The sequence below is a fragment of the Pongo abelii genome, chromosome 10 (genome assembly GCF_028885655.2).
Source record: "Pongo abelii isolate AG06213 chromosome 10, NHGRI_mPonAbe1-v2.0_pri, whole genome shotgun sequence".
In the NCBI taxonomy this organism is placed as follows: domain Eukaryota; kingdom Metazoa; phylum Chordata; class Mammalia; order Primates; family Hominidae; genus Pongo; species Pongo abelii.
Window position 1 is genome coordinate 25,200,504 of NC_071995.2, and position 21,384 is coordinate 25,221,887.

A 21,384-nucleotide genomic window follows, 5' to 3' on the forward strand; every position below is an offset into this window, starting at 1 on the left:
CAGTCAAGACAGCTAACACAAAAAGTGGCCACTAAAACTTAGAAAGGGAACAGCTCCATTTACCCCCTTTTCGCCCCTATTTTTGACACTTATGGAGTAATCTAATATAGCGATGATGTTAAATTTTCTTTGGGGGGAAAGAAAACGCTCTCTTATATCAACAAAAGGTCATGTGCTTTACTGAGCAGCTTCCAAAGTTTTACGGAAGGATCAAATAGGAACTTATAGCCTCCGTTTAAAGCACCACTAAAACCTTCTGTCACCCGAGAAATTACATGAGACAGAGATGCTGAAAATGGTAACATTCTGCACAAAAGCGTTTTTAAAAGGTGGGGAGAAAACAATCAATGAAGGAAGAAAGTAAGAGAGTGAATGAGAAAGAGAGAAGCAGCGAGTTGGGGAGAGAGAGAGATGCTTAAGGTTCATTTAATTTGCTGTTATAGGACGCAACCTAAAAACATTAGCAGAAATCTCGGAGACTTTGCCAATCAGTTCAGTTTGGTCCGGGCAATCACAACAAAAAATCAGCTAACAAGATTGCAGAAGCCCTAGCTAAAAGCTTCTCTAACAAACACGTTTTGGGGGAGCATCTTCCCATGATTCAGAGACTACTGTAAAATGGGAGAGTTGTACTTCAATATATTAGGGGGAAAAAACTGTACTCACCTTTCAAACTCCTGAGGTAAATCAGGGTCAGTAAGCATGCTGGAAAAGCACAATTTCCCTTTGTCACAGCAGCCACCTATGATCGTCTCCAACTGAACCTGTCAAGTGAGTCCAAACCTTCTAAACCAATTGATTTTCTCTCTCTCTCTTCCCCCCCTCCCTCCCTCCCTCTCTCTCTCTCTCTCTCCCTCTCTCTCTCTCTGTCTCTCTCTCTCTCTCTCTCTCTTTCTCCCCCCCTCCTTCCCCTCCTCTCTCTCTCCTAGGACTCCTTGACCAGTCTCTTAAAGGGGTAGTGCACTTCCAGCAGCGGAGTCTGGCTGCTCCCCCCTCCGCGGAGCCACACGCTCCGGCTGCAAGGCTCTAGACAACCTCAGGGTGCCTGTCCTTTCCTTTTAATTCTCTCTTCTAGACATCACTGAACGTGAGAAGTCAACTCATTTAACACGTCTCCCATACTCTGTCTTCTAAATCATAAAACTCACACACACACATACACATGCACAACAGTATGATTTTGTAAAACGTATTTGCTGCTGATTAAAAACCTAGTCTATGTAATAACAGAAGCTCGATTAAACTGCATTTATTAACTAATTAAGCAAAAAATTTAAATGTTAGTAATAGCATTTTTACACAAAGAATTGTTATTCCTTCTCACCCTTTTCTAGGCTCTCTCCGTTCACACACGGAAATACACGCACACACACACACACACACACACACACTCACACACACACAACAATCAGGCATTGTTCTGAGGGAAGAAAAGCAACTTTGACAGATTGAAATATAGCAGAGGCCCCTTCAAGGAAACCTGTAAACAACTTGTCACTCACTCTGTCGGTCTCACTGTTAGCTCGTGCTTTCCGCAAAGTGGTGCGAACGTCCTGGCAACCCGACCAAAGTTTCCTCAGCTCTAAACTCCATAAAACACGATGTGCGATGTGGAGGGGAATAGGTATCCACATGCCAAAATAACATACACGAGCGAACAAAAACCCAAAATGAAATCAAAACATAAAAACAAAAAGACGGTGCTAACAAACTGTCCTGTTTGGGATCGCTGGGGAGGTCAGGAGTAGGAAGCGCTCCCCTGGCTGTGGATCTCTTTAATTTCCTCTGCCCAGGCAGCCACAGATAACAAGGTGGACAAACTATGGCTTTACAGAGTCTAAGCTGGCTGGCAAGGCACAGCCTCCATAGCAGTTCCAATTATCTAGATAAAAATCTGGCAGGCGAGAAAGGTAATCAGGTAATGTACCTTTGACATGAAATGACACAGGCACATACACACACAGAGAGAGACACTTACACAGACATGCATGCAGAGATGGTGGCTGCCCCGTGCACCGCAGCATCTGGTCAGGGAGTAAGCACACACTCACCAACACGAGATAGTGTGCATTCTTCACACACGCATGCACACACCACACACACACACACACACACTCTCAGTCACTCACACACGCTCTCCACTCCTACTGGGAGGGTTCATTCTGCACAAAAGGCTACATTACAGAGCCCGCCCCAATAAGGGAAAGAGAGGAAAAAAAAGCCTTCCATTGTTGAGAGGGCAGGTCAGTTGATTAGATTTTCTGTGGAGAATTCCACGAGGAAATTCCCTTCAAAGCCGAAGTGATTAACTGGGGGCTATTCTGGAAATGGAGCAGACAATGGCTCAATAGTCTGTACAGCCAATGTCCAGGCTGGCACTGAACTCACTTAAAAAAAAAAAAATAAAAGCCAGACTCCCTGTTCTTTTCCACACATTCCTCCCCCCCAACCCCCTCCACTCCTTCCAACTTCCCCTCCCAATTCCTTTTATTTTGCAGCTGGACAACATTAAGGGCCTTTAAAACCACAAGAGTTGACCCCACGGCAGTTTGATTAGGTCCCACTTTTTTTTCTGGAGACAGGCAGACAGTAAGTTTACTTTTTTGGACATTCACAATGATACATCGTACACATATTCCAAAGAGAAAAAAATCAATTATTAACTTATATTAGTAAATTTATTCTTCATTCAAAGCTTACAAATTTTTGGACAAGTTGATAATAACTTAATATTTAACTCTATCATCAGGAGATGTTCTAAAAATATATATATACACACACACACTACAAAATCAATGTGGAATAAGATTTAAGCATGTCACTATGGAGTTAAGACACTAACAAAAACATAGAACTATGACCCACCCTGAAAAAGCTGTTAACAAGGGATGTGGCAAAAATGACTTGATGCTGAGATGATTTTCACTTTCAGCAGTTGGGGAAGGGGGGAAGAATATTACTCACTATTCTTTCTTGTTGTTAGTCTCAAATTATTTTTTGTTACAGCAACAACCTACTCCCACATAGAAGAATGAAAACATTGTTGCATTTATTTTAAATCTCTATGTTTTCAGCCCTTAAGGGACCTACGATCTAATAGGCTCTAATTGATAATGTATAGAAAAATTATATTTTTCTTCATTTGTTAATGGTGGTTATGACAATTAGGGTGTAGTAGCTGCATAGCTATATACACTTTTAAAAATATTTAAAATTTTTTCCTAACTAGGAAAAATCTTGCTTATCTTCCATCAATAGAGAAAAAAAGTGAAGGAGGAGGATGGGTGAGTTACAGCCATGGGAGCTGGAGTCAGGAAGAGGAGGAGGCGGGAGGAGAGGATGCAGAGAGAGCTCAAGAAGGAGACATAGTGGCAGCATAAAGATAGAAACAAAGATAATGGCCATAAGGCAGGATGCTGAGATCCGTATGGTCCCAGCTGCTGTCTTGCTACAGCTACTACCTCTGGTTGTTTCTTTGCAACTCTAATCTAGAAGGTCACCAGAGCAGGTAAGAAAGAGTATGAGTGTTTGAGGCCAACTATAGTATAAAGAAAAGATACTCATATTAGAATCTTCCTTATATTTGATTTTGATTTTACTGGCACTTAATATATGTATACGTATGTACATATGCCAAATAAACACAAAGAATATATAAGAGAATGTTGAATGGTTTGCAAGTTAGTTTTTTGACTTCAATATATTCTGCAAACATTACTGTAGCCATTCAAAAACAAATTATTTCTTGTGCAATCATCTATGCTGAAGGAGTTGAAGTAGACGAGGAACTAGACAGAAAATTTGCCAAATAATAATCATCCTAATAATGATAATTTGAACTAATGGAACTCTAAGATCATAAGGAATTTTGTTCACATAAATTAGCTCATGGATCTTACACAGAGTAGAAAGGGGTAGGTATGTATTTCCCTAGTTTTCCCACTGTTCAACTTGGGCAAACAGAATTTAAAGTCATTCAACTGGTTAGTAGCCCATTTGTTACTTGAAGCCACTTCTATCTATTTCACTTGTGACACCATAATGCAGAATAAACTGATCCTCCAGAATTTACAGTTAGATGAAAATCCCAAGATGCTACTACTCATACTTTAAGTGACCTCAAAGGCTTTCAGGTAATTGTTATAAAAAATAAAATTTATAAAAGCTGTCATTAAGCTAATACTGTACATGATGGTTTAATTGAGTAAATATTTTAAAATGTACCTCTCTAAGCCATAAAAGTTTTCTTTCATTTGAATCCTATATTGAAAATTAGCATTTCTGTCAGATTTTAGAATATCAGCAAAAGGAAAGACGGTTCCAAAATGTTTAGGTTAAATTTTGCCATGGGTTATTTTATTAAATGATCAAAATGATCCAATCAATACAGTGTTTAATATTAAAATACTAATTGAATCTTTTAAATTTTGCATTAAACGTTAAAATGTTTAATTATTAAATATGTGTTCATGACTAGCACATATATTAAACCCAAATTCTTTTTCAATTATCAGAAAAGCTTAAGATATTCAATTGACTATAGATATTCTTTACATCACAACTAATACCCCAATGTGATGTTTGTTAAGGTTTCAAAATATATCTGGGTTGAGACATACTTTTGCATTCACTTAACATCTATTAAATGCTTGCCAATATGCTAAGTGCTACGGCTTTAACAAAAGAATTTAAAAAGTTATAACAATTCTAATTATATATATGTATATAAAACCAAATTTCAAATCAATTTTTGAGTATTCAAGCCTTCCGAGGCAGATGTAGTGAGAAAAGTTAAAACAAAAATAAAAAAGCAAATGAACAAAAAATAGTGCTAAGAACTGAATAATACATAAAATGGTAAATAAGTATGATCTACAAGCACAGATACACAAATAAAATATATTTTCAGAGATGACCAAAGTACAATAGATGACCAAAGTACAATGTAAAACCCAATAAAAGTTTTACATTGAATGAGTCTTTTTGACACTGCTGTAGCAGTATAATGGAAAATGGAATGAACATGAAAAAGTATGCTTTTGAGCTCATGTTGTTTCCATTGCAGATATAAAAAGGGGATTGACACAGGCTAAGGAATATAAGACATGCTAGAGAACACTGCTGGAAAATTCTCAAAGAGACTATCAAGAACTTTCAAAATCACAAACAAGTTATTTTCCAATTTAATCCCTTTTCAGGTATAGTTTCCAGTATGCCTTTCTACTATTTTTGTCCTCATTTTAAAAGGATATATTTTCATTCCTCTATTTTAGATTAGAATCATTAAATACCTTCTATTTTAATATCTGAAATAAAAATATATAGTCATAGGTGCAAATTACACTTCCATATTTGATATGAATTCCTACAGTCAAGCTAGTTTTCACATCTCATAGAATTTGGAAAACTTATTTTAAGAAATAAAACTCTTAATATTATAATCACAATGAATTTAAAGCATATCAGTGTCAGACAATACTAACATTTTATAGCCTTAAGGTGACACAATGGGCATTAAGAAAATGCCTTTTGCCTGCACTGTTATTTACTTTGTCACAAAAAATTAAAATTAAAAAGAGGACACCTCCTCTTTCAAAAAAAACAAAGAAAGAAAGAAAGAAAGAAAACTTCCAACCAATGTACATCTGTGAGTCATTCACCAGATGCCTGGTGAGCTCACTATTGACCTATCACATGTAGCTTAAAACTCTTAGACTAGTGTCTTGTAATAGTAGACCTCTTCAAAAAATGTCTTAGGCATTCTATAGCCTATCTTCTTTTTTAAAGACCTAAAATTCAGTCCCCCATAATACATGTATGCCAAGGAACTGGTACACAATAGCCTACAAATTCAAGGTTTTTCTAACTTCATACTCTTTCTATTGTCAGTTGGTTAGAATACACAGATGAATTGTTCTCAGATTGCATATTTGTAAAAACAGTGTTCTTCAGAAACACCTTCACCTTAGAAACTCTAGTTTCATACCTCTCTCAAAGAAATGATGTCATTTCCAGTAACTGCTTTCACTGTTTGATCTTATGATTTATCTTCTTATTCAGAATAACTTGAAATAATTTTAAATAAAAGCTTTTATTTTATGAGGAATTTCTATCTATATGATACATAATAAAAGACATTATCTCATTTATAGTCAAAACAACTAAATGCGATACGTAGACTTATCCCATTTACGAATGAGGAAGTCCCAAAACTAGTAAGTGCAGGGCTGGAGAACACAAAAATTATTAATATGCCATATTTCCTGCATAGTTTTTAAAGGCAATGAATTTTAGTTCATCTCAAATACAGCATAACGGCAATTAAGTATAGAGTATACAGGAAAGTGCTTTATAAGTATGTTTCTATGGTAACCAAATGCCCAAATTTTGGACAAGTTAGGATGAGCAATGACTGTCCCACTTTCACAAATAACATAAGAGATAGTTCATTCATACAATTAAAACAGAGAAGAATAGTATTCTTATCTCATTTGTAGTGATAACAATCCCCAGAACTAGTACTACTCTTCATGTAATTTGGCTCTATTTTTGAGAATAATTTCTAAAATAGGTTTCCTTGCCTAATACGTTTACAAGTTTTACAATCTCAGGTAAAACCCAGGGGCCAATTTTCAGGTCCCTACGCAACTCCTTTGCAACGGAATTTCTGTCTTACAGAAAGAATCAATTATTTCAGGCAAAGGTTGTCAATTAGGAAAATTAGACCTACTGAATTTATGCTTTTCAATTTATTTTTTTACTCTATACACTATCAACTCTCCTTGTGATGCATGGTGATGTCTAATGGTTTGTTCACTTACAAAGATGAAAATGATGTAACTCAATCACCCTCGCGGTAAAAATCAGAAGGTTTCTTTTGAATAAAAAAAATCCACATAACCTATAAGAAGAAAAATCATTCAAATGGGACCGTACAAATAAAAGTGCTCTTGACCACCAAACTTTCTGCATTGTAATTTTTCAACCTGGAAAGTAACTCAGGGAACATCCTGCAACGATATTTTACCTAGAGGTAGCAGCAAAGTGAAAAGTGGCTCCATTATTTTGCTACAATGTAGTTTTGTTAGGTAACATTCTTGTTAGGTAACGTCTATAAAATATTTTAGTACACATCATTCAGAGAGGTTTTCCCACCGTGAATGTATACATTTCATTTCATTACCTGATCAGAGGAGAAATGAGAGTTAAAACTGAGGAAAGTATGAAAATGTTTGAAGAATTTCCTTCATTTTTAAGTTGACTACATTTGTCTATTCTCCACAGTCTCCTTTGCTTGTATACTAAGTGAATGACAAATCTTATTCATAGTAAATGAGAATGTTGCCTATTAACAATGTTCAGTCTACTTGTATCTAACACAGTATAGTGGAAGAAATTATGGCTAAGCTGAAAGTTAGGAAACCTGTGCTCTAAGGCAGGGATCCCCAACCCCCAAGGCCAGTACTGGTCCATGTCCTGTTATGAACCACAGCAGGAGGTGAGCAGTGGGCATTATCACCTGAGCTCTGCCTCGTGTCAGATCAGAGGCAGCATTAGATTATCGTAGGAATGCAAAACTTATTGTGAACCGTGCATGTGAGGGATCTAGTTTGCACTCTTCTTATGAGAATCTAATGCCTGATGATCTGAGGTGGAACCATTTAATCTCAATGCCATACTCCCACCTCACCTAACCCCTCCCACCCCCCATGGAAAAATTGTCTTTCATGAAACTGGTCCCTGGTGCTAAAATGGTTGGGGACTGCTGCTCTAAGGGAGCCTCTATTACTCCTTCCTTATTAATGGCATGGTCTTGCCTAAGTCATTTTTTTTAAGGGAAGGGGGACAGAGTCTCACTTTGTTACCCAGGCTGGAGTGCAGTGGTGTGATCTCGGCTCACTGCAACCTCCACCTCCTGGGTTCAAGTGATTCTCCTGCCTCAGCCTCCTGAGTAGCTTGGATTACAGACACGTGCCACCACACCCAGCTAATTTTTGTCTCCATGTTGGCCAGGCTGATCTCGAACTCCTGACCTCAGGTGATCGGCCCAGCTCGGCCTTCCAAAGTGCTGGGATTAATTACAGGCGTGAGCCACCATGCCCGGTCATTGCCTAAGTCTTTAATATCTCAGAGAACGTGATTTCTAAGGTCCCTTTCAATTATAAACTTCTGTTTCTATAATCTCTTCTTTGATAAATCAATTTAACATTTCAAAAATAAAATTTCCTGCCTTCCTCAGTTAAGTCCTTCTTTACAGTTTTAAGACTATTACTTGTAGTTGACAGTTTGTTTTGGCCTTTTAAACTATGGCATAATTCTACATTCATACAGTAATATAAGACAGTGAGGAAAAATAAACTGTTACTAATTAAAGTTAATTTATATAAGTTCATTTAAATTAAAATGACCAGGATAACTTAATTGGTCCCCAAGAAATGATGGTTTCAAAACTAATTTTATGACTAAGTTCATCTATTTGTGATTCTGAAAAAATTTTGTGCCTGAGATTTTAGTTTCTCTAAGTACAATTATATTTATTAGCATTACTTAATTCAGTGAAATAATTAAAAAGCAGTTTAGTCTCTTACTACAATAAATACCTCACGTGTGTGATGGAACTGTGATTGGTGTAGGGGGGATAAATACAAGGGTTTTTGTCTCTATCAAAAATTTCGAAATATCAAATGACAAGTTCAAAAGCAAACTAAAAAGTTGTAATGTTAGAAATCCTGACAGGCAAACTGTGTTCAAGAAAACCTAGTTGTTATAATGCATTTTGTGGACACTCTGAAGAGCTGCTTCCATATAGACAACTTGCTTTTTTCATGCTGTTTTTAATAAAATGACTTACTGCCACAATTTAGAAAATAATTCAGAAGGACTATGCACAGGATGAAAATATAATATAGGCATTACCAAATGAATGTATTCATTCAATTACTCAACAAGCATTTATAGAATCTTGAATTTATACCCGTATTTTAAATCATCTATATATTAAAATCTTAATGTATAAACTGCATATTTTCATAAATAAGAAAAAAGATAAATTAATGTTTGTAATTTGCCCTGATGCTGAAGAACTGCTTGGGTATCAAATGGTATATTACTATTTGAAAAACACCTAACTGTTAATACCCCTAAATAAATCATGGGTCTATAATCAGAAATATTTATTTTTAAATCTCGCATAGAGTCGAAGTGTAGACTAGAAACCTATAAGCATTTGTAAAATATGCCAGTATCCTAAGCACATCTTAAAAAAATAAAAACATATATCTAAGGTCATCAATACTCTTCCTGGTACGGAAACCCAACTTCGGATTTACTCAGTTTTCATAACTGGGCCATTATTCTTAATCTTAGTAAACAAATCAACTTAATAAGCATTGTTCTTATATTGAGTGTGTGCCCTGAATTTTATGAGGCATACTGAGAAAAAAGGAAAGAATCAATACACTTAATGGTTTTTTTCTGACCATCTTTTCTGGGCAGAGTACTCTCATAAAAGGCAGAAATGCAAAAATAAACTTTTTCCATGGAATTATGACCTAGTTCAGTGTATGGACATTCTAGTCTGCTTCATACACAATTATCAAGTTCTTATAACTAGAAATCAATAATTTTCACACAGATTAACTTAATTTTTAACAAATCGAAATAAAAATACAAGGAGAAAAATTAACTAGCTTCTGATTTCACAGCTTGTAAGAGGCAGAAAAACAATTTGAACCAAAGTCTTTTGATTACAAACCTAGTGTCTATTTCACTAGGAATTGACATGAGGTTTCTATAAGAAAGCCTATCTAAAATATACAATAAAATGATAAAAGTGTTATTTTATAAACAAAATTATGTGGGGATTTTAAGTAAAAAAAAAAAAAGATATCAAACTGAGATGACCAACTTCTAAACTTTGAGAATTTAGAATTAATTTGTTATACTTAGTAAAATATATATTAAAGAATCAATTTAAACCCCCCAGAAGCCCTATGAGAATTTAGAATTACTGTGGGGAACAAAAGTAATATGTAGAAATCAATATCTTTCATATATATGATAACACCTAGTCATTAGAGATAATGGGGAAAAGACCCCATTAGCACTGGTAACACAGACAAAATATCTATGATGAACTCACTCACATACAAGACCTATTTAAACAAAGCTTTAATACAATACGAAAAGACATACCAAGTTCCTCAATAGGTAGCATCAATGTCATAAAAATATCAATTCTTCCTAATTTAATGTATAAATTTAATAAGTTCAAAATTAAAGTACTATCATATTTAAAGCACTAAATAAATTAATTCAAAATTTATATAAAATTAAACAAGAATAATAAGAAAAATTTTGAAAAAGAAAAAGAATGAGGGCTTAATTTACTAGAAATTAAAACATAATATAGAATCTCAATGAATAAAACAATGTAGTATTGAATGAATTGAAAGTACAATGGAATAAAAAGAACATAGAGAAAAAACCTAAACACATAGAGAGAATTTAGCATACACTGTTAGTCAATACTATAGGTGGCATTCGACAAATGCCCTATATGCTCAAATATCTAAACATAAAGAATAAAATCACGAACTATTAGAAGGGAACATGAGTGAACTGAAATATAATCTTAAAGAAGAGAGAGTCTTACTAGCAAGGGATCAAAATCCACAAGCCATAAAACAAAAGATTTATAAATCCAGCTATATAAACACCAAAAACTTGAAAGTGACAAAAGGCATCTATAGAAATAAAAAGACAACAATGATGATATCTAAGGAAAGGGCTACCCCCTCCATGATCTATAAAGAGCTCTTTGAAATCAGTGAGAAAAAGATCAACAAGTCAATAGTAAAATAAGCAAGCAATATAAGTTGTTCAAAGAAAAGGAAATAGAAAGTGTCCTTAAATAGATGAAAGATGCTCAACATCTTCCATTATAATGAAAAATGCAATTTTCAACTACAATATAACAATTTTTTAAATAAACTATCAGCTTGGTAAAATATAAAAACTTACAGGAACATTGTATTAGACTATATCATTCATTTCATAATTTGTTTTCTCCCTTGCAATACTTCCCTGCAGATAGAGTTTACTTCCTACACCTATTGACTTTATCTCAGACATAGTACTTGCTTTAGTCAATGCTGTATGTTAATGTTTGATTTGGCTCAGCCACCTTCTCTTATTCTTGCTTTCCACTGTGAAACCAGCACATACCAAGTAGGGGTTAGTCCACCAACCCGGGTCCTAGAAGAAAAGAATTGGAGACAAATGGACCCCAGCCATGTCCACTCAAGCCAACATGCATCTGACCCACAGCCAAACCAGAGCCCACATATGTTTACACAAGAAGAAAAAAACTAAACCACAGAGAGAGCGGGGTTGTTAACACAGCAAAAGCTTTCACACACAGTGTGTTTGTGACCTATGTAAAGGGGCACCTCTTATATATTACTAGTATAAGTGTATACTGAAACAAGCTTTATGGATGGCAATTTGGAAATGCCTACCAAAATTACAAATGCAATTCTACTTCTGGTAATTTATGTTATAAATATGCTTTCACACATGATATATGCTTTCACACGTGAATCCATGTTATATATATGTTTTATATATATGTTTTATATATATGTTTATATGTTTTTATATATATGTGTGTGTATATATATGTTTTTATATATATGTGTATATATATGTATGTGTATATATGTGTATATATATATATATATGAAGTCAGTTACCATAATAGCAAAGGATTGCTAAGAACCTGAAGTCCATTAATTAGGGATACAACAACACAATGGAATACTACACAGCTGTTAACAAAAACAAGGAACTTATCTATACACTGATATAAAAAGACATTCAATATATAAATTGATATATATTAAGCGAAAAAAACAAGGTAGGTAACTGAACACCAATTCATATAGCACAAAATGTGTAAAAATTAGACATCAAGTTTCCTTTTGCTTGTGTGTGGGTAAGAAAACGTCAGAAAGGCACACAGAAAACTAAATGAAAATGGTTATAATGGTGGCAGTAGGGGGAAGTGGGAACTGGACAGATAGGGGACAGGTGTGAGATTAAAACTTTTCACTGCATATATTTTGAACTTTTTGTATATTTTATATTTTTTCTTTATTTTGAATGTGAAACTAATCTACTATGTTTTTTAAAAGTTAAATATACATATAGTTAAACTACAAACTATCCAGTGGTTGCCTATCAACTATACATAGTGTTCTTCAAATTGAGATCTGCAGACCCCAGATAGTTGTTTTCAGATGACTGAAAGTTACATTTTTATTATTAAAAATTTGTTTCACCTGTTAGAATGACCAAAATTCTCATTTCTAATGATAATCCTAAATTTATTTTCTTAAAATAGAAAAATAGAATTTTAGTTTCTGAAATAAATGTTTAATTGAGATTCAAACACTCTATCGAATATACTCTATAATTTTTTTAAAGAAGTTTGTATAACTCAAGTTTGGGAGGTGAAAATTGACATTATAAATCAAAACTGCTTAAAACATATCATATATGATTGTTCATGCTCTGGCCTGGCCTCCTTATCCAGCCTCATCTCTCCCTACATATCATGAATTTCATGTACTAGGCACACCAAACTGGTATAGTTGCTGGCACACAGCCTGTTGTTTCTTTCCAACAAGCTTTTGTCTGAACTGTGCATTACTCTTGGAATATCTTCCCCCCTTCCCTTCACCCAATTTATAAGGCTAACATCTACTCATCCTTAAAGATTTGTTGAGGTATCACCCCCTATTGGAATCTTATCCTAATCCATCACCTGTCACTCTTCTTCTGTAACACCCAGTAGAACATAAATTCCCACCAGTCACCTATAAGCTATATAAAAAGAAATGCTTCTTTTTCATTATTGTATCCTCAAGACTATTTCACAGCATTGTATGTAGTACCACTGCACTCTTTACCTGAAGAAAAAATTAGAAGACTTCAGGACCCTGTTTGTGTATCCTGGTATTCCTAGGCCATTCCATAATCTGTTTCTCAAGATTAGAATATGCTCTTTCACTTTCAACATTACATGTAAGTTTAAATAATACTTCCTCAAAGAAGAGAGATTAAAATAGAAGAAACAACATGTAATGAAGTACCAATGTCCATTGACAACAGCGATGTTATTAACAGAAGTTTGGAAATTGGAAACTTTTGGTGGAAAAAGTGATAAGTTACACTGAATTTCATAGAATGGTAGAGCATCTGGTAGAGGTTTCCAATGCAGAGATGGAAATATTACACTGAAGTGTGTAAAAATCTCATTGATATTTTATTTCATGAGTATAAAAGACTGTGTGAGAAGGTGAGTAAAGCACTAAACTAGAAAGGATAAGAAAGAACAAACGCCACAAAGAGTTAAACAAAACAAAACAAAAAAAAGACCTACTTGAAAAGCCATTAATTTGGACAATTAGATAGTCAGTGGTGACAGAGACTCTTAAAAGACCAGAACAGGGTTCATCTCAGGCAAAATGGAACCATAAATTCTATAGCCCTCCCTCACCCCATGTAAACCACACACGCAAACACACAGACTCACGTACGCACACATGCAAATGTTTCATTCCTTTCAATAAGAAAACATAGGGTCTCCACGTTAAAAATTATATATTAAAAAGGAACAAATGAAGGCATACTCCAGGAAAAATACACTGATGAAAGAAACAATGCTGAAATTTAAAAATGTCTAAAATATTTGGGAAAAAATAATGGACTAGCCTCTGCTTTCAATACATAACGGACCTCTTTATTAATTTTATAATGGCAATAATCCTGTCAAATACAACTGCCATTCCATTTTTCCATGTGTCCAGATGCTATTTTTGCAATTAGGCAGGCACTGCTATTTTGATTGCATTTAAAGTGATCAAATATGCAATTGCCCACTGTTGTCCTTTTCTTCTAGTATGAACGATCTGAGTCTTATTTTTGATCTAAAAATATTCCATTTACATCTCTTTGTTGATAGATTTTCCCGTTGCTCTATTTCAAGGTACTGTAGAAATCATTAGTGACATTATGCCAAGGGCTGAACTTCATAAGCAACCCGAACATTTTGACTCACTGAAAAAAAAAAAAAAAACCCGCAATTCGCTAAAAGAAAATGTAATAATGATCCTGTCCAATTAAAACTGTTAAATTAAATGAATAGAATCTAATGATTTCCTCTTATCATTCTGATATTCTAGAGGCATGGCAGGGGAACAATAAATACCACCACATATGTTAAAGATGACCAGCCATTTCTGGTTTAAAGAAAGCAAACAAATTATTTTATAAGGAAACTGCACTATTTCATAAAAGAATATTTTAATGGATGTATCTAAGTACCAAAAACCCAAATAACCTCTAAATTAAAACATATTTAATTCTTAACCCAGTTGGCAAACAGGAATCTATCCTATTAATATGCTGACGAAACACAGGAGAATATAGGAAATGCTGCCTGAGCATTAGGCTAGTCATGAAAACTCAAAGGAGACATCACTTATGTTCTATTACTTCAAAAAGAGTAAATTTATCTCATTTCTATTTCTCTATAATTCCAGTCAAATACATATAATCATGCTTTTCCCTCACATATCCACAGTTTTTCTAAATTATAAAAGCAGATGCAGGATTCAGGGGAATGTCCTTGATCCTTGAATCTGGCATTTCCATATAAGAGCAAAATTCAGTATCAGGGAGGACTAGGCAGGTTAATTTAACAACCTGACTTTATAGAGCATTCAGGGATATTATCAACAGAATTACAACAACCGACTAAATCCTGAGTCTAGCATACATGCACGCAGGTATGCATGAATGAAGTACAAAAAAATTGGAAGACTATACATTCTACACAATGGATAGTTTTTGGATGAGAGGTATATACGATCTTAAACAGGAGTTCTGCAAATAAACCAGGCTGCTAATAAACTAGTTATTAAACTAGTTGTAACTGGTTAATAAAACATTAAAACAGTAGTCTTCAAACATTTTGGCCTTGAAACACTTTATCAGAAACCAAACTAAACCAACCAACCAAACAAACAAACAAAAAAACTTAGGAAGAATAGAAATACTACACTAAAAAATAGGGTTGAATTTGTGTTTGTGTGGAAAAGGTGGGAACAGTGTTCCACCAAACCTCTCTCTCTTCAAAGTATAGTTTGATAGCGTCACACCAAAATAATCCTAAATGGCTCCAGGAACAAATTAAGATATATTACGGGAGACAAATATTGGGAAATTTAAAAAAAATTAAAATAGTCATAAATATTTATAGTATGTTCCATAAAATGCCTTGTAATTATCACAAGTTGTCTCTTCCCTGTATCTATTATTTTTTCACTATCCCAATATACTATATTACTGTAATTCTCACCATGTTTCCCACGATTCACATGTATTCCTTAGAAAAAGCTGCTTAATAACCCCTTCATTTACTTTGCAACCATTCCTGGGGCAAAAAAATACTAGTCATTAAATATTTTATGCTTGCTTGAAAGATACATAGTTGTCCTGTTAGCATAGCGGCACCAACATAGGATACCCTCAAGTATACAGTGTATCCACATCCCCTTCAAGGCCAGCTTTGTAAGGGAGTTAATATAATATCGTCTTAGAGAAGACTATCAACCGTCTACAAGTGTAAAGCCCAGCATAACAACGGATGCTTCTTTGTTTGCCTTGTGCTTTATTACTTCTATTTATATAAGTAATATATGAGGTATTAATAATTCAGGACAATCATTTACCTCAGTGTTTTCCAAGCATCTAAAATCGAGCAATAATGACTTTATTAGATTTTAATATAAATGTGTGTTTATTCATATAAATACATATACATGGGAAACTGATTATACAATTAAAAGTACATTTACATATTTTCATTAATTTATGGCCCACCTTGAGAAATGAGCCTGCGACAGATGACCCATGATATCAAAAAGTTGACGGGCTAGGCTTCCTTTAGCGAATAAATCAACTTGAAGAACCAGCCAGTAGGGGAGCAGACCTGGGCAATGGTGAGCACCAGGGCCAGCACACAGGGGCACGTGGTCAGCTCCCAGCAGCCCCCAGGGGGCGCGTGGTCAGCTCCCAGCAGCCCCCAGGCGAGCACAGCACAAAGGGAATGTGCTGGGTGTGCCTGTCGGCCTTGACATTGTCTATGTGCCCTAGCAGAATGCCATCTACCGTGGAACAGATGGATTATCTCGATGGTGTCCCTGCCTGCCAACTGACCTTCTGGTGAAACCTGTAAAACCTGTCCACATTCATTGTCCAGAACAGGTGGTCAAGGGGCACATGTGGTGGCCTGACCGCTAAGAATGACCATGTGTCTGGGCACTCCTGGGTGGCCTGCACTACGTTTGAAGCGAAGGCTTACCTGCCTATCAGCTTGTCCTTTGGTTTTACTGACCACTTCAGGTTCAAAACTGTCTGATCCTGCTTCCTCCACACCAGCCACCATAGTTAGATGGTGGGGGGACCTCAGGCATGAAGACCAGAGGTAAAGTCCTCCAGCACTGGACAACTTCCTGCACAAATTGTGGACAGACCATCTATGCTAGTGCTCCCCATCCTCTTGTGATACTTGGATTGTGATAACCACAACCACTCCACAAACGTTCAGACCTAAGCAACATTTCATTGTTTTTTATTTTGTTTTGTTTTGTTGTTGTTGTTGTTGTTTGTTTGTTTTTGAGATGGAGTCTTGCTCTGTCACCTAGGCTGGAGTGCAGTGGCACAATCTTGGCTCACTGCAACCTCTGCCCCCCAGGTTCAAGCAATTTTCCTGTCCCAGCCTCCCTAGTAGCTGGGACTACAGGCGTGCACCACCATGCCTCGCTAACTTTTGTATTTTTAGTTGAGACAGTGTTTCACCACATTGGCCAGGCTGGTCTCGAACTCCTGACCTCAAGTGATCTCTCCACCTCAGCCTCCCAAAGTGCTGGGATTACAGGCGTGAGCCACCACGCCCAGCCATTTCTTTGCATTTTTATAATTGGCTATGTAGCACCTTGAGACTGATTGTCCAGAGCACAATGATCTTCAACCATAAAAGTTTCTGTGCTGTCCATTGCTTAATGCAGTTTATTTCATTATTCATCCAAGATTTCAAAGAAGCAGCAAAAATGTCCTTTCATAGGAACATATTCAATCATTGAAATTGAGGCCTAGGATTGTAGGGCAAGATGATTGTGAATCTAACATCTTTTTTTCCAGAATCCCCGCCTACCCAGATTTCTTCAGAGGGACACTCGATATCCAAAAAAAAAAAAGCTGTTTGGGTAAAGGGCCTGTACTGACTTTTTCTCCTACCAGAATGAGGGAAGAAACAAGTTTGTTTGTATTTAGGCAGAAACTGAAAGGCAGGAAATTTTGTTCAGTGATTGTCATCATAAACATCTAAGTAACACATTTAATCCTGGGGTGAAAATGAATACATTAAAATTAAGTTGATTTAAATGAAATGATTTGGCCAGAAGTGAAATTAAAGAAATGTAATGAAGAAAAATATATTGAACTGCCTAGTACAGGTAAATTTTATTAATATAATTAGCAAATAGGCCAATTTCTGAACATCGACACTTTATATACATACCAGCCAGGTACAGATATATATTGATTTAGATTAAAAAAATCTGAGAAGTGATATAATGAATAAACACAAACATTTATTATGTCATGTCTAAGAACCTAGGTTCAAATTCTAGTTCTGACCTATAACCTCTCTTATGATCTTCAGTTACCTCCTTTGTAAATTGCGGATAACAATACTTATCTTGCAAAGATGGTATGAACATTGAATATCACAATGGATACAAAAAATGCTTTGCAAACTGAAATGTAATATGTATTCACAGTTATTACAGCCAATAAAGTGTTGTTTATAAACTCTAAAAAGTAACACCAGCATATAAAATAAATCACACAAATTCCTATATAAAATGACCTCTTTCAATAAGACTACTCTTCATACCAGGGATTATATTTTCCTCTTGAGTGAATGATGCTGAAAAGAGCAATAAGATGCTTTCCAGCAGCTGTCTGTTTAACCCATAGTCAATTATTTTCAGATTGTTTATGTTGCATACAATGCATAGCATAAGAAAAGAAACAAAAACATTAAGCATCTGAAATGAGCTTTTAAAAGTTTAGATTATTTAAGCATTTCATTTATTACACAATATATAAGATGTATAACATAAGCATACACACACAGTAAGGAAATGAATTTGAAAAGTCGACACTAGGTGGGTCCATAGTAATGAACTGAACATTTTAAATTATAATGTGAAAAATATCTCCGTTTAAAATAGATGCATTACAGCATAAAAAGCCAATTGAAATTGAGCAAAATGAAAAGCTCAACTGGTATTTTTTAAAAGTATATTAAATATACACAAATAGAAAATATAAAAAGTAACTAAATATGCAAAATATTTTAAATTATTTCTTAATCTGGTGACAGCATGTGCAAGTTTCTTTTCATAAAATTATACAGACAATATGCAATATACAGTAGAAATAAGATAGATGTAAAATCTATAAATTATATTGAATAATAGTTCCCCAGAGAAGTGACTTTTCTGATTAAAAACAATAAGTTTAAAATATCCTTGTGATCTCAGAATAATTTTAAGCCAATGGTTACAACAAAGACACTACATTTTATCTCTGCAATAAAACATCGTGAGATGATAGTTAGTGTAAATAATAACGTAGCTTTGGTTGCAAGAGAACGAAGGATTGGAAAGACTTCTTAACTAAGTATTAGTAAAAAATGATTAAAATTATTATTTAGGATAAACAGCCCTTAGTTTTTCCTGTCTGCATCCTCTGATTGTTCTGGCTTTGGTGTTCCTAAATAGAAAATTTTTGAAGAATATTAAGTTTAATTTTGTTGCTAAGAAGATCCCATAATATGAAAGATATTACAATAACCAGACCAAGGATAATCATAGCTCACATTTATTAAATGCTTACTAAGTAGCAAAGCCCTGTTACAAAGCACTTTGTATGCATTAGCTCTTCTACCAGCCCTTTGAGGTAGGCACTACTGTTTGCATCATTCTCATTATAAAGATTAGGGCACACAATCAGAGATAGTAATTTGCCAAAAGTCAAATAAATAGTTGATGCCAGAATGCGGACCCTACTAGTGTCCCTAGTAGTTTCTTTGCCCCTTTTCAGCTAAATAACTTCAAAGGGATGTCTGTATTTGTTGTTACCACACAACCACCTTGCATTCACTTCTCAGTGAAATAAAGTATGGCTTTTGTCCACATACAGTGTGACCAAAACTACTCTATTTGATTAACAGTGACCTCTACATTACTAAATCCAGTGGAAACTCTTCAAGTCTTGTACTACTTGACCTTGGCCAAGCCCTCTGCTATGGTTTGAATATGTCCCCCAAAGTTCACGTGTTGGAAACTTGTTCTCCAATGTGATGGTCTGGAAGTGGGGCCTAATGGGAGGTGTTTAAGCCCTCATGAATGGATTAATGCTGTCATCATGGGAGTGGGTTTGTTATCACGGGAGTGGGTTTCTTATCAAAGGACAAATCTGCCTCTACTCCCCACCCCATTCTTCCATCTACCCTGAGATGACACAGGAAGAAGGCCCTCACCAAATGCTGGCCCCTCAATCTTGGCCTTCTCAGCCTTCAGAACCACAAGCCAATAAACTTGTTTTCATTAGACATTATCCAGTCTTGGGTATTCTATTACAGCAGCACAAAACAGACCAGGATGCGCTCCTTTATTCAGCATTCCCTTCTCTTTACTTCCATTGCAGCAGGACCCCTGCTTTTTATCCTACCTCTCTGTCTGCCCCTTCGTTGATTTCTTTGAGTATTGTTTCTTCTCTGCTCAACCTTCGAATCTTCGAGATGCTTGGTCTGAGAATTCTCACTTTTCCCTCTCCCACTAGACAATTTTGTCTGTTAGTTTTGTCTATTTGTCAAGACTATTTCTATTTCAGACACCTCTTCTAAATTTTGTTTGTCTTCGTGGATGTCTTATAGGCATATCTAATTCAACATATCCCCAAATTAAACTCATCACTTCTCTACTTTTGACCCCAAATATTCTATCATGATAAATGGAGTCAACATCCACCTAATTGTTTGGGCCAAAAACCTACAAGTCATTTATTCTTGATACTTTCCCCTCCCTCACCCTCCCAAATCTATTGATTCTCCAAGTCTTTCTAGTTCTATTTCCTAAGCATATCTCGAATCACGTAATTGTCTCTACTATCATTGTCACTGTAAAAGTCCAAAGCATCACCATCTGCTGCTAAAATATAATTTTCTCTTAATTAGTCTGACTCTACCCACTCTTGCCCTCTTCAATCCATTTTTTTCCCACACTGTACCGAGACCAATGTTCTTCAAACAAAAATCCAATCATGCCATTTCCCATGCTTAAAATCCTTCAGAGTCTTCAATTTCTCACATAGAATAAAATCTAAAACCTTTAGTATGGCCTACACAACACCTTCCTTATTGCTACCACGTGCCAGTTACAGCAGTTTTATCTCTGTTATCTAGATATAGGAAGTTACTGCTAAACTAAGGCTTTTGTCCTCAGCTATTTTCTCTGGAATTGTCTTTATCCAAATTTTTATTTGGCTGATGTCTACCTACACTTCAAATTTCAGTTCTACTTCTTCTGAGTCACTCTTCTTTACATCCACACTAAGCTAGCTCAACCTAGTTTCTACTGTTATAGCATTAGAGTTGTTAATTATTCCATTTATTTTCAGGGTGAAAAGTGATAGCTTTACATGATTAAAAAAGTCATAACATCTGGAACAACATTGAGCCAGATCAGACTATAGCATCAGGTACCAGTTCAAAGGTGGGTGGATATGATTCAGGATTGCATTCTTTTGGTTTACTACCAAACCAGCAAACAAACAGTACAAATGTTTTACATGAGCTCAAGGATGCAAGTGTGCCGGCTAAAGCTCCACACTTTCTTTCCAACAAGAAGGACCTCAAAGTTCTGTGGTCAACTGTCCCCTGCCCCAGCTAAATGGGAACCCTGCCAAAATGGAGAAGCATGTCAGCGTGCACAAGTACACACTACTGACATATAACACATTCTTGCTGTGCAACAGTTTATCACAATAATATTCTGTTTTACTCTGTTACATTATTCAGTATGGCCTATCCCAGTCTATCATAAAAAAGGAAAAGTAATGACTCCTTTCCTCCTCACAAAGAAGCACCTCAAAAATTTTCGGCTGACTTTTTTTTGGTTTTTTAACAGTTTTGTTGAGATATAATTCACATATACAATTCACCCATTTAATGTGTATAGCTAAATA

At 35.4% G+C, this 21,384-nt stretch overlaps 1 protein-coding gene across 17 annotated transcripts in view; it reads right to left on the reverse strand.

Annotated features, from left to right (window-relative positions):
• Window positions 1-21,384, reverse strand: part of SOX5 (SRY-box transcription factor 5) — a 1,035,411-nt gene that overhangs the window by 419,708 nt on the left and 594,319 nt on the right. For 3 of the 17 annotated variants that reach the window (XM_054526949.2, XM_063712066.1, XM_054526950.2), the window contains exons 1-2: window positions 1,979-2,363; window positions 667-764 (exon numbers count right to left, since the gene is read on the reverse strand). The exons of 7 other annotated variants lie outside the window; for them this stretch is intronic. In XM_054526949.2, the coding sequence (XP_054382924.2) occupies window positions 667-764; window positions 1,979-1,990 (110 nt within the window). In that variant the 5' untranslated portion in view covers window positions 1,991-2,363. 7 more of the 17 variants (XM_024257203.3, XM_002823027.6, XM_063712067.1 and 4 more) reach the window with 6 other exon arrangements.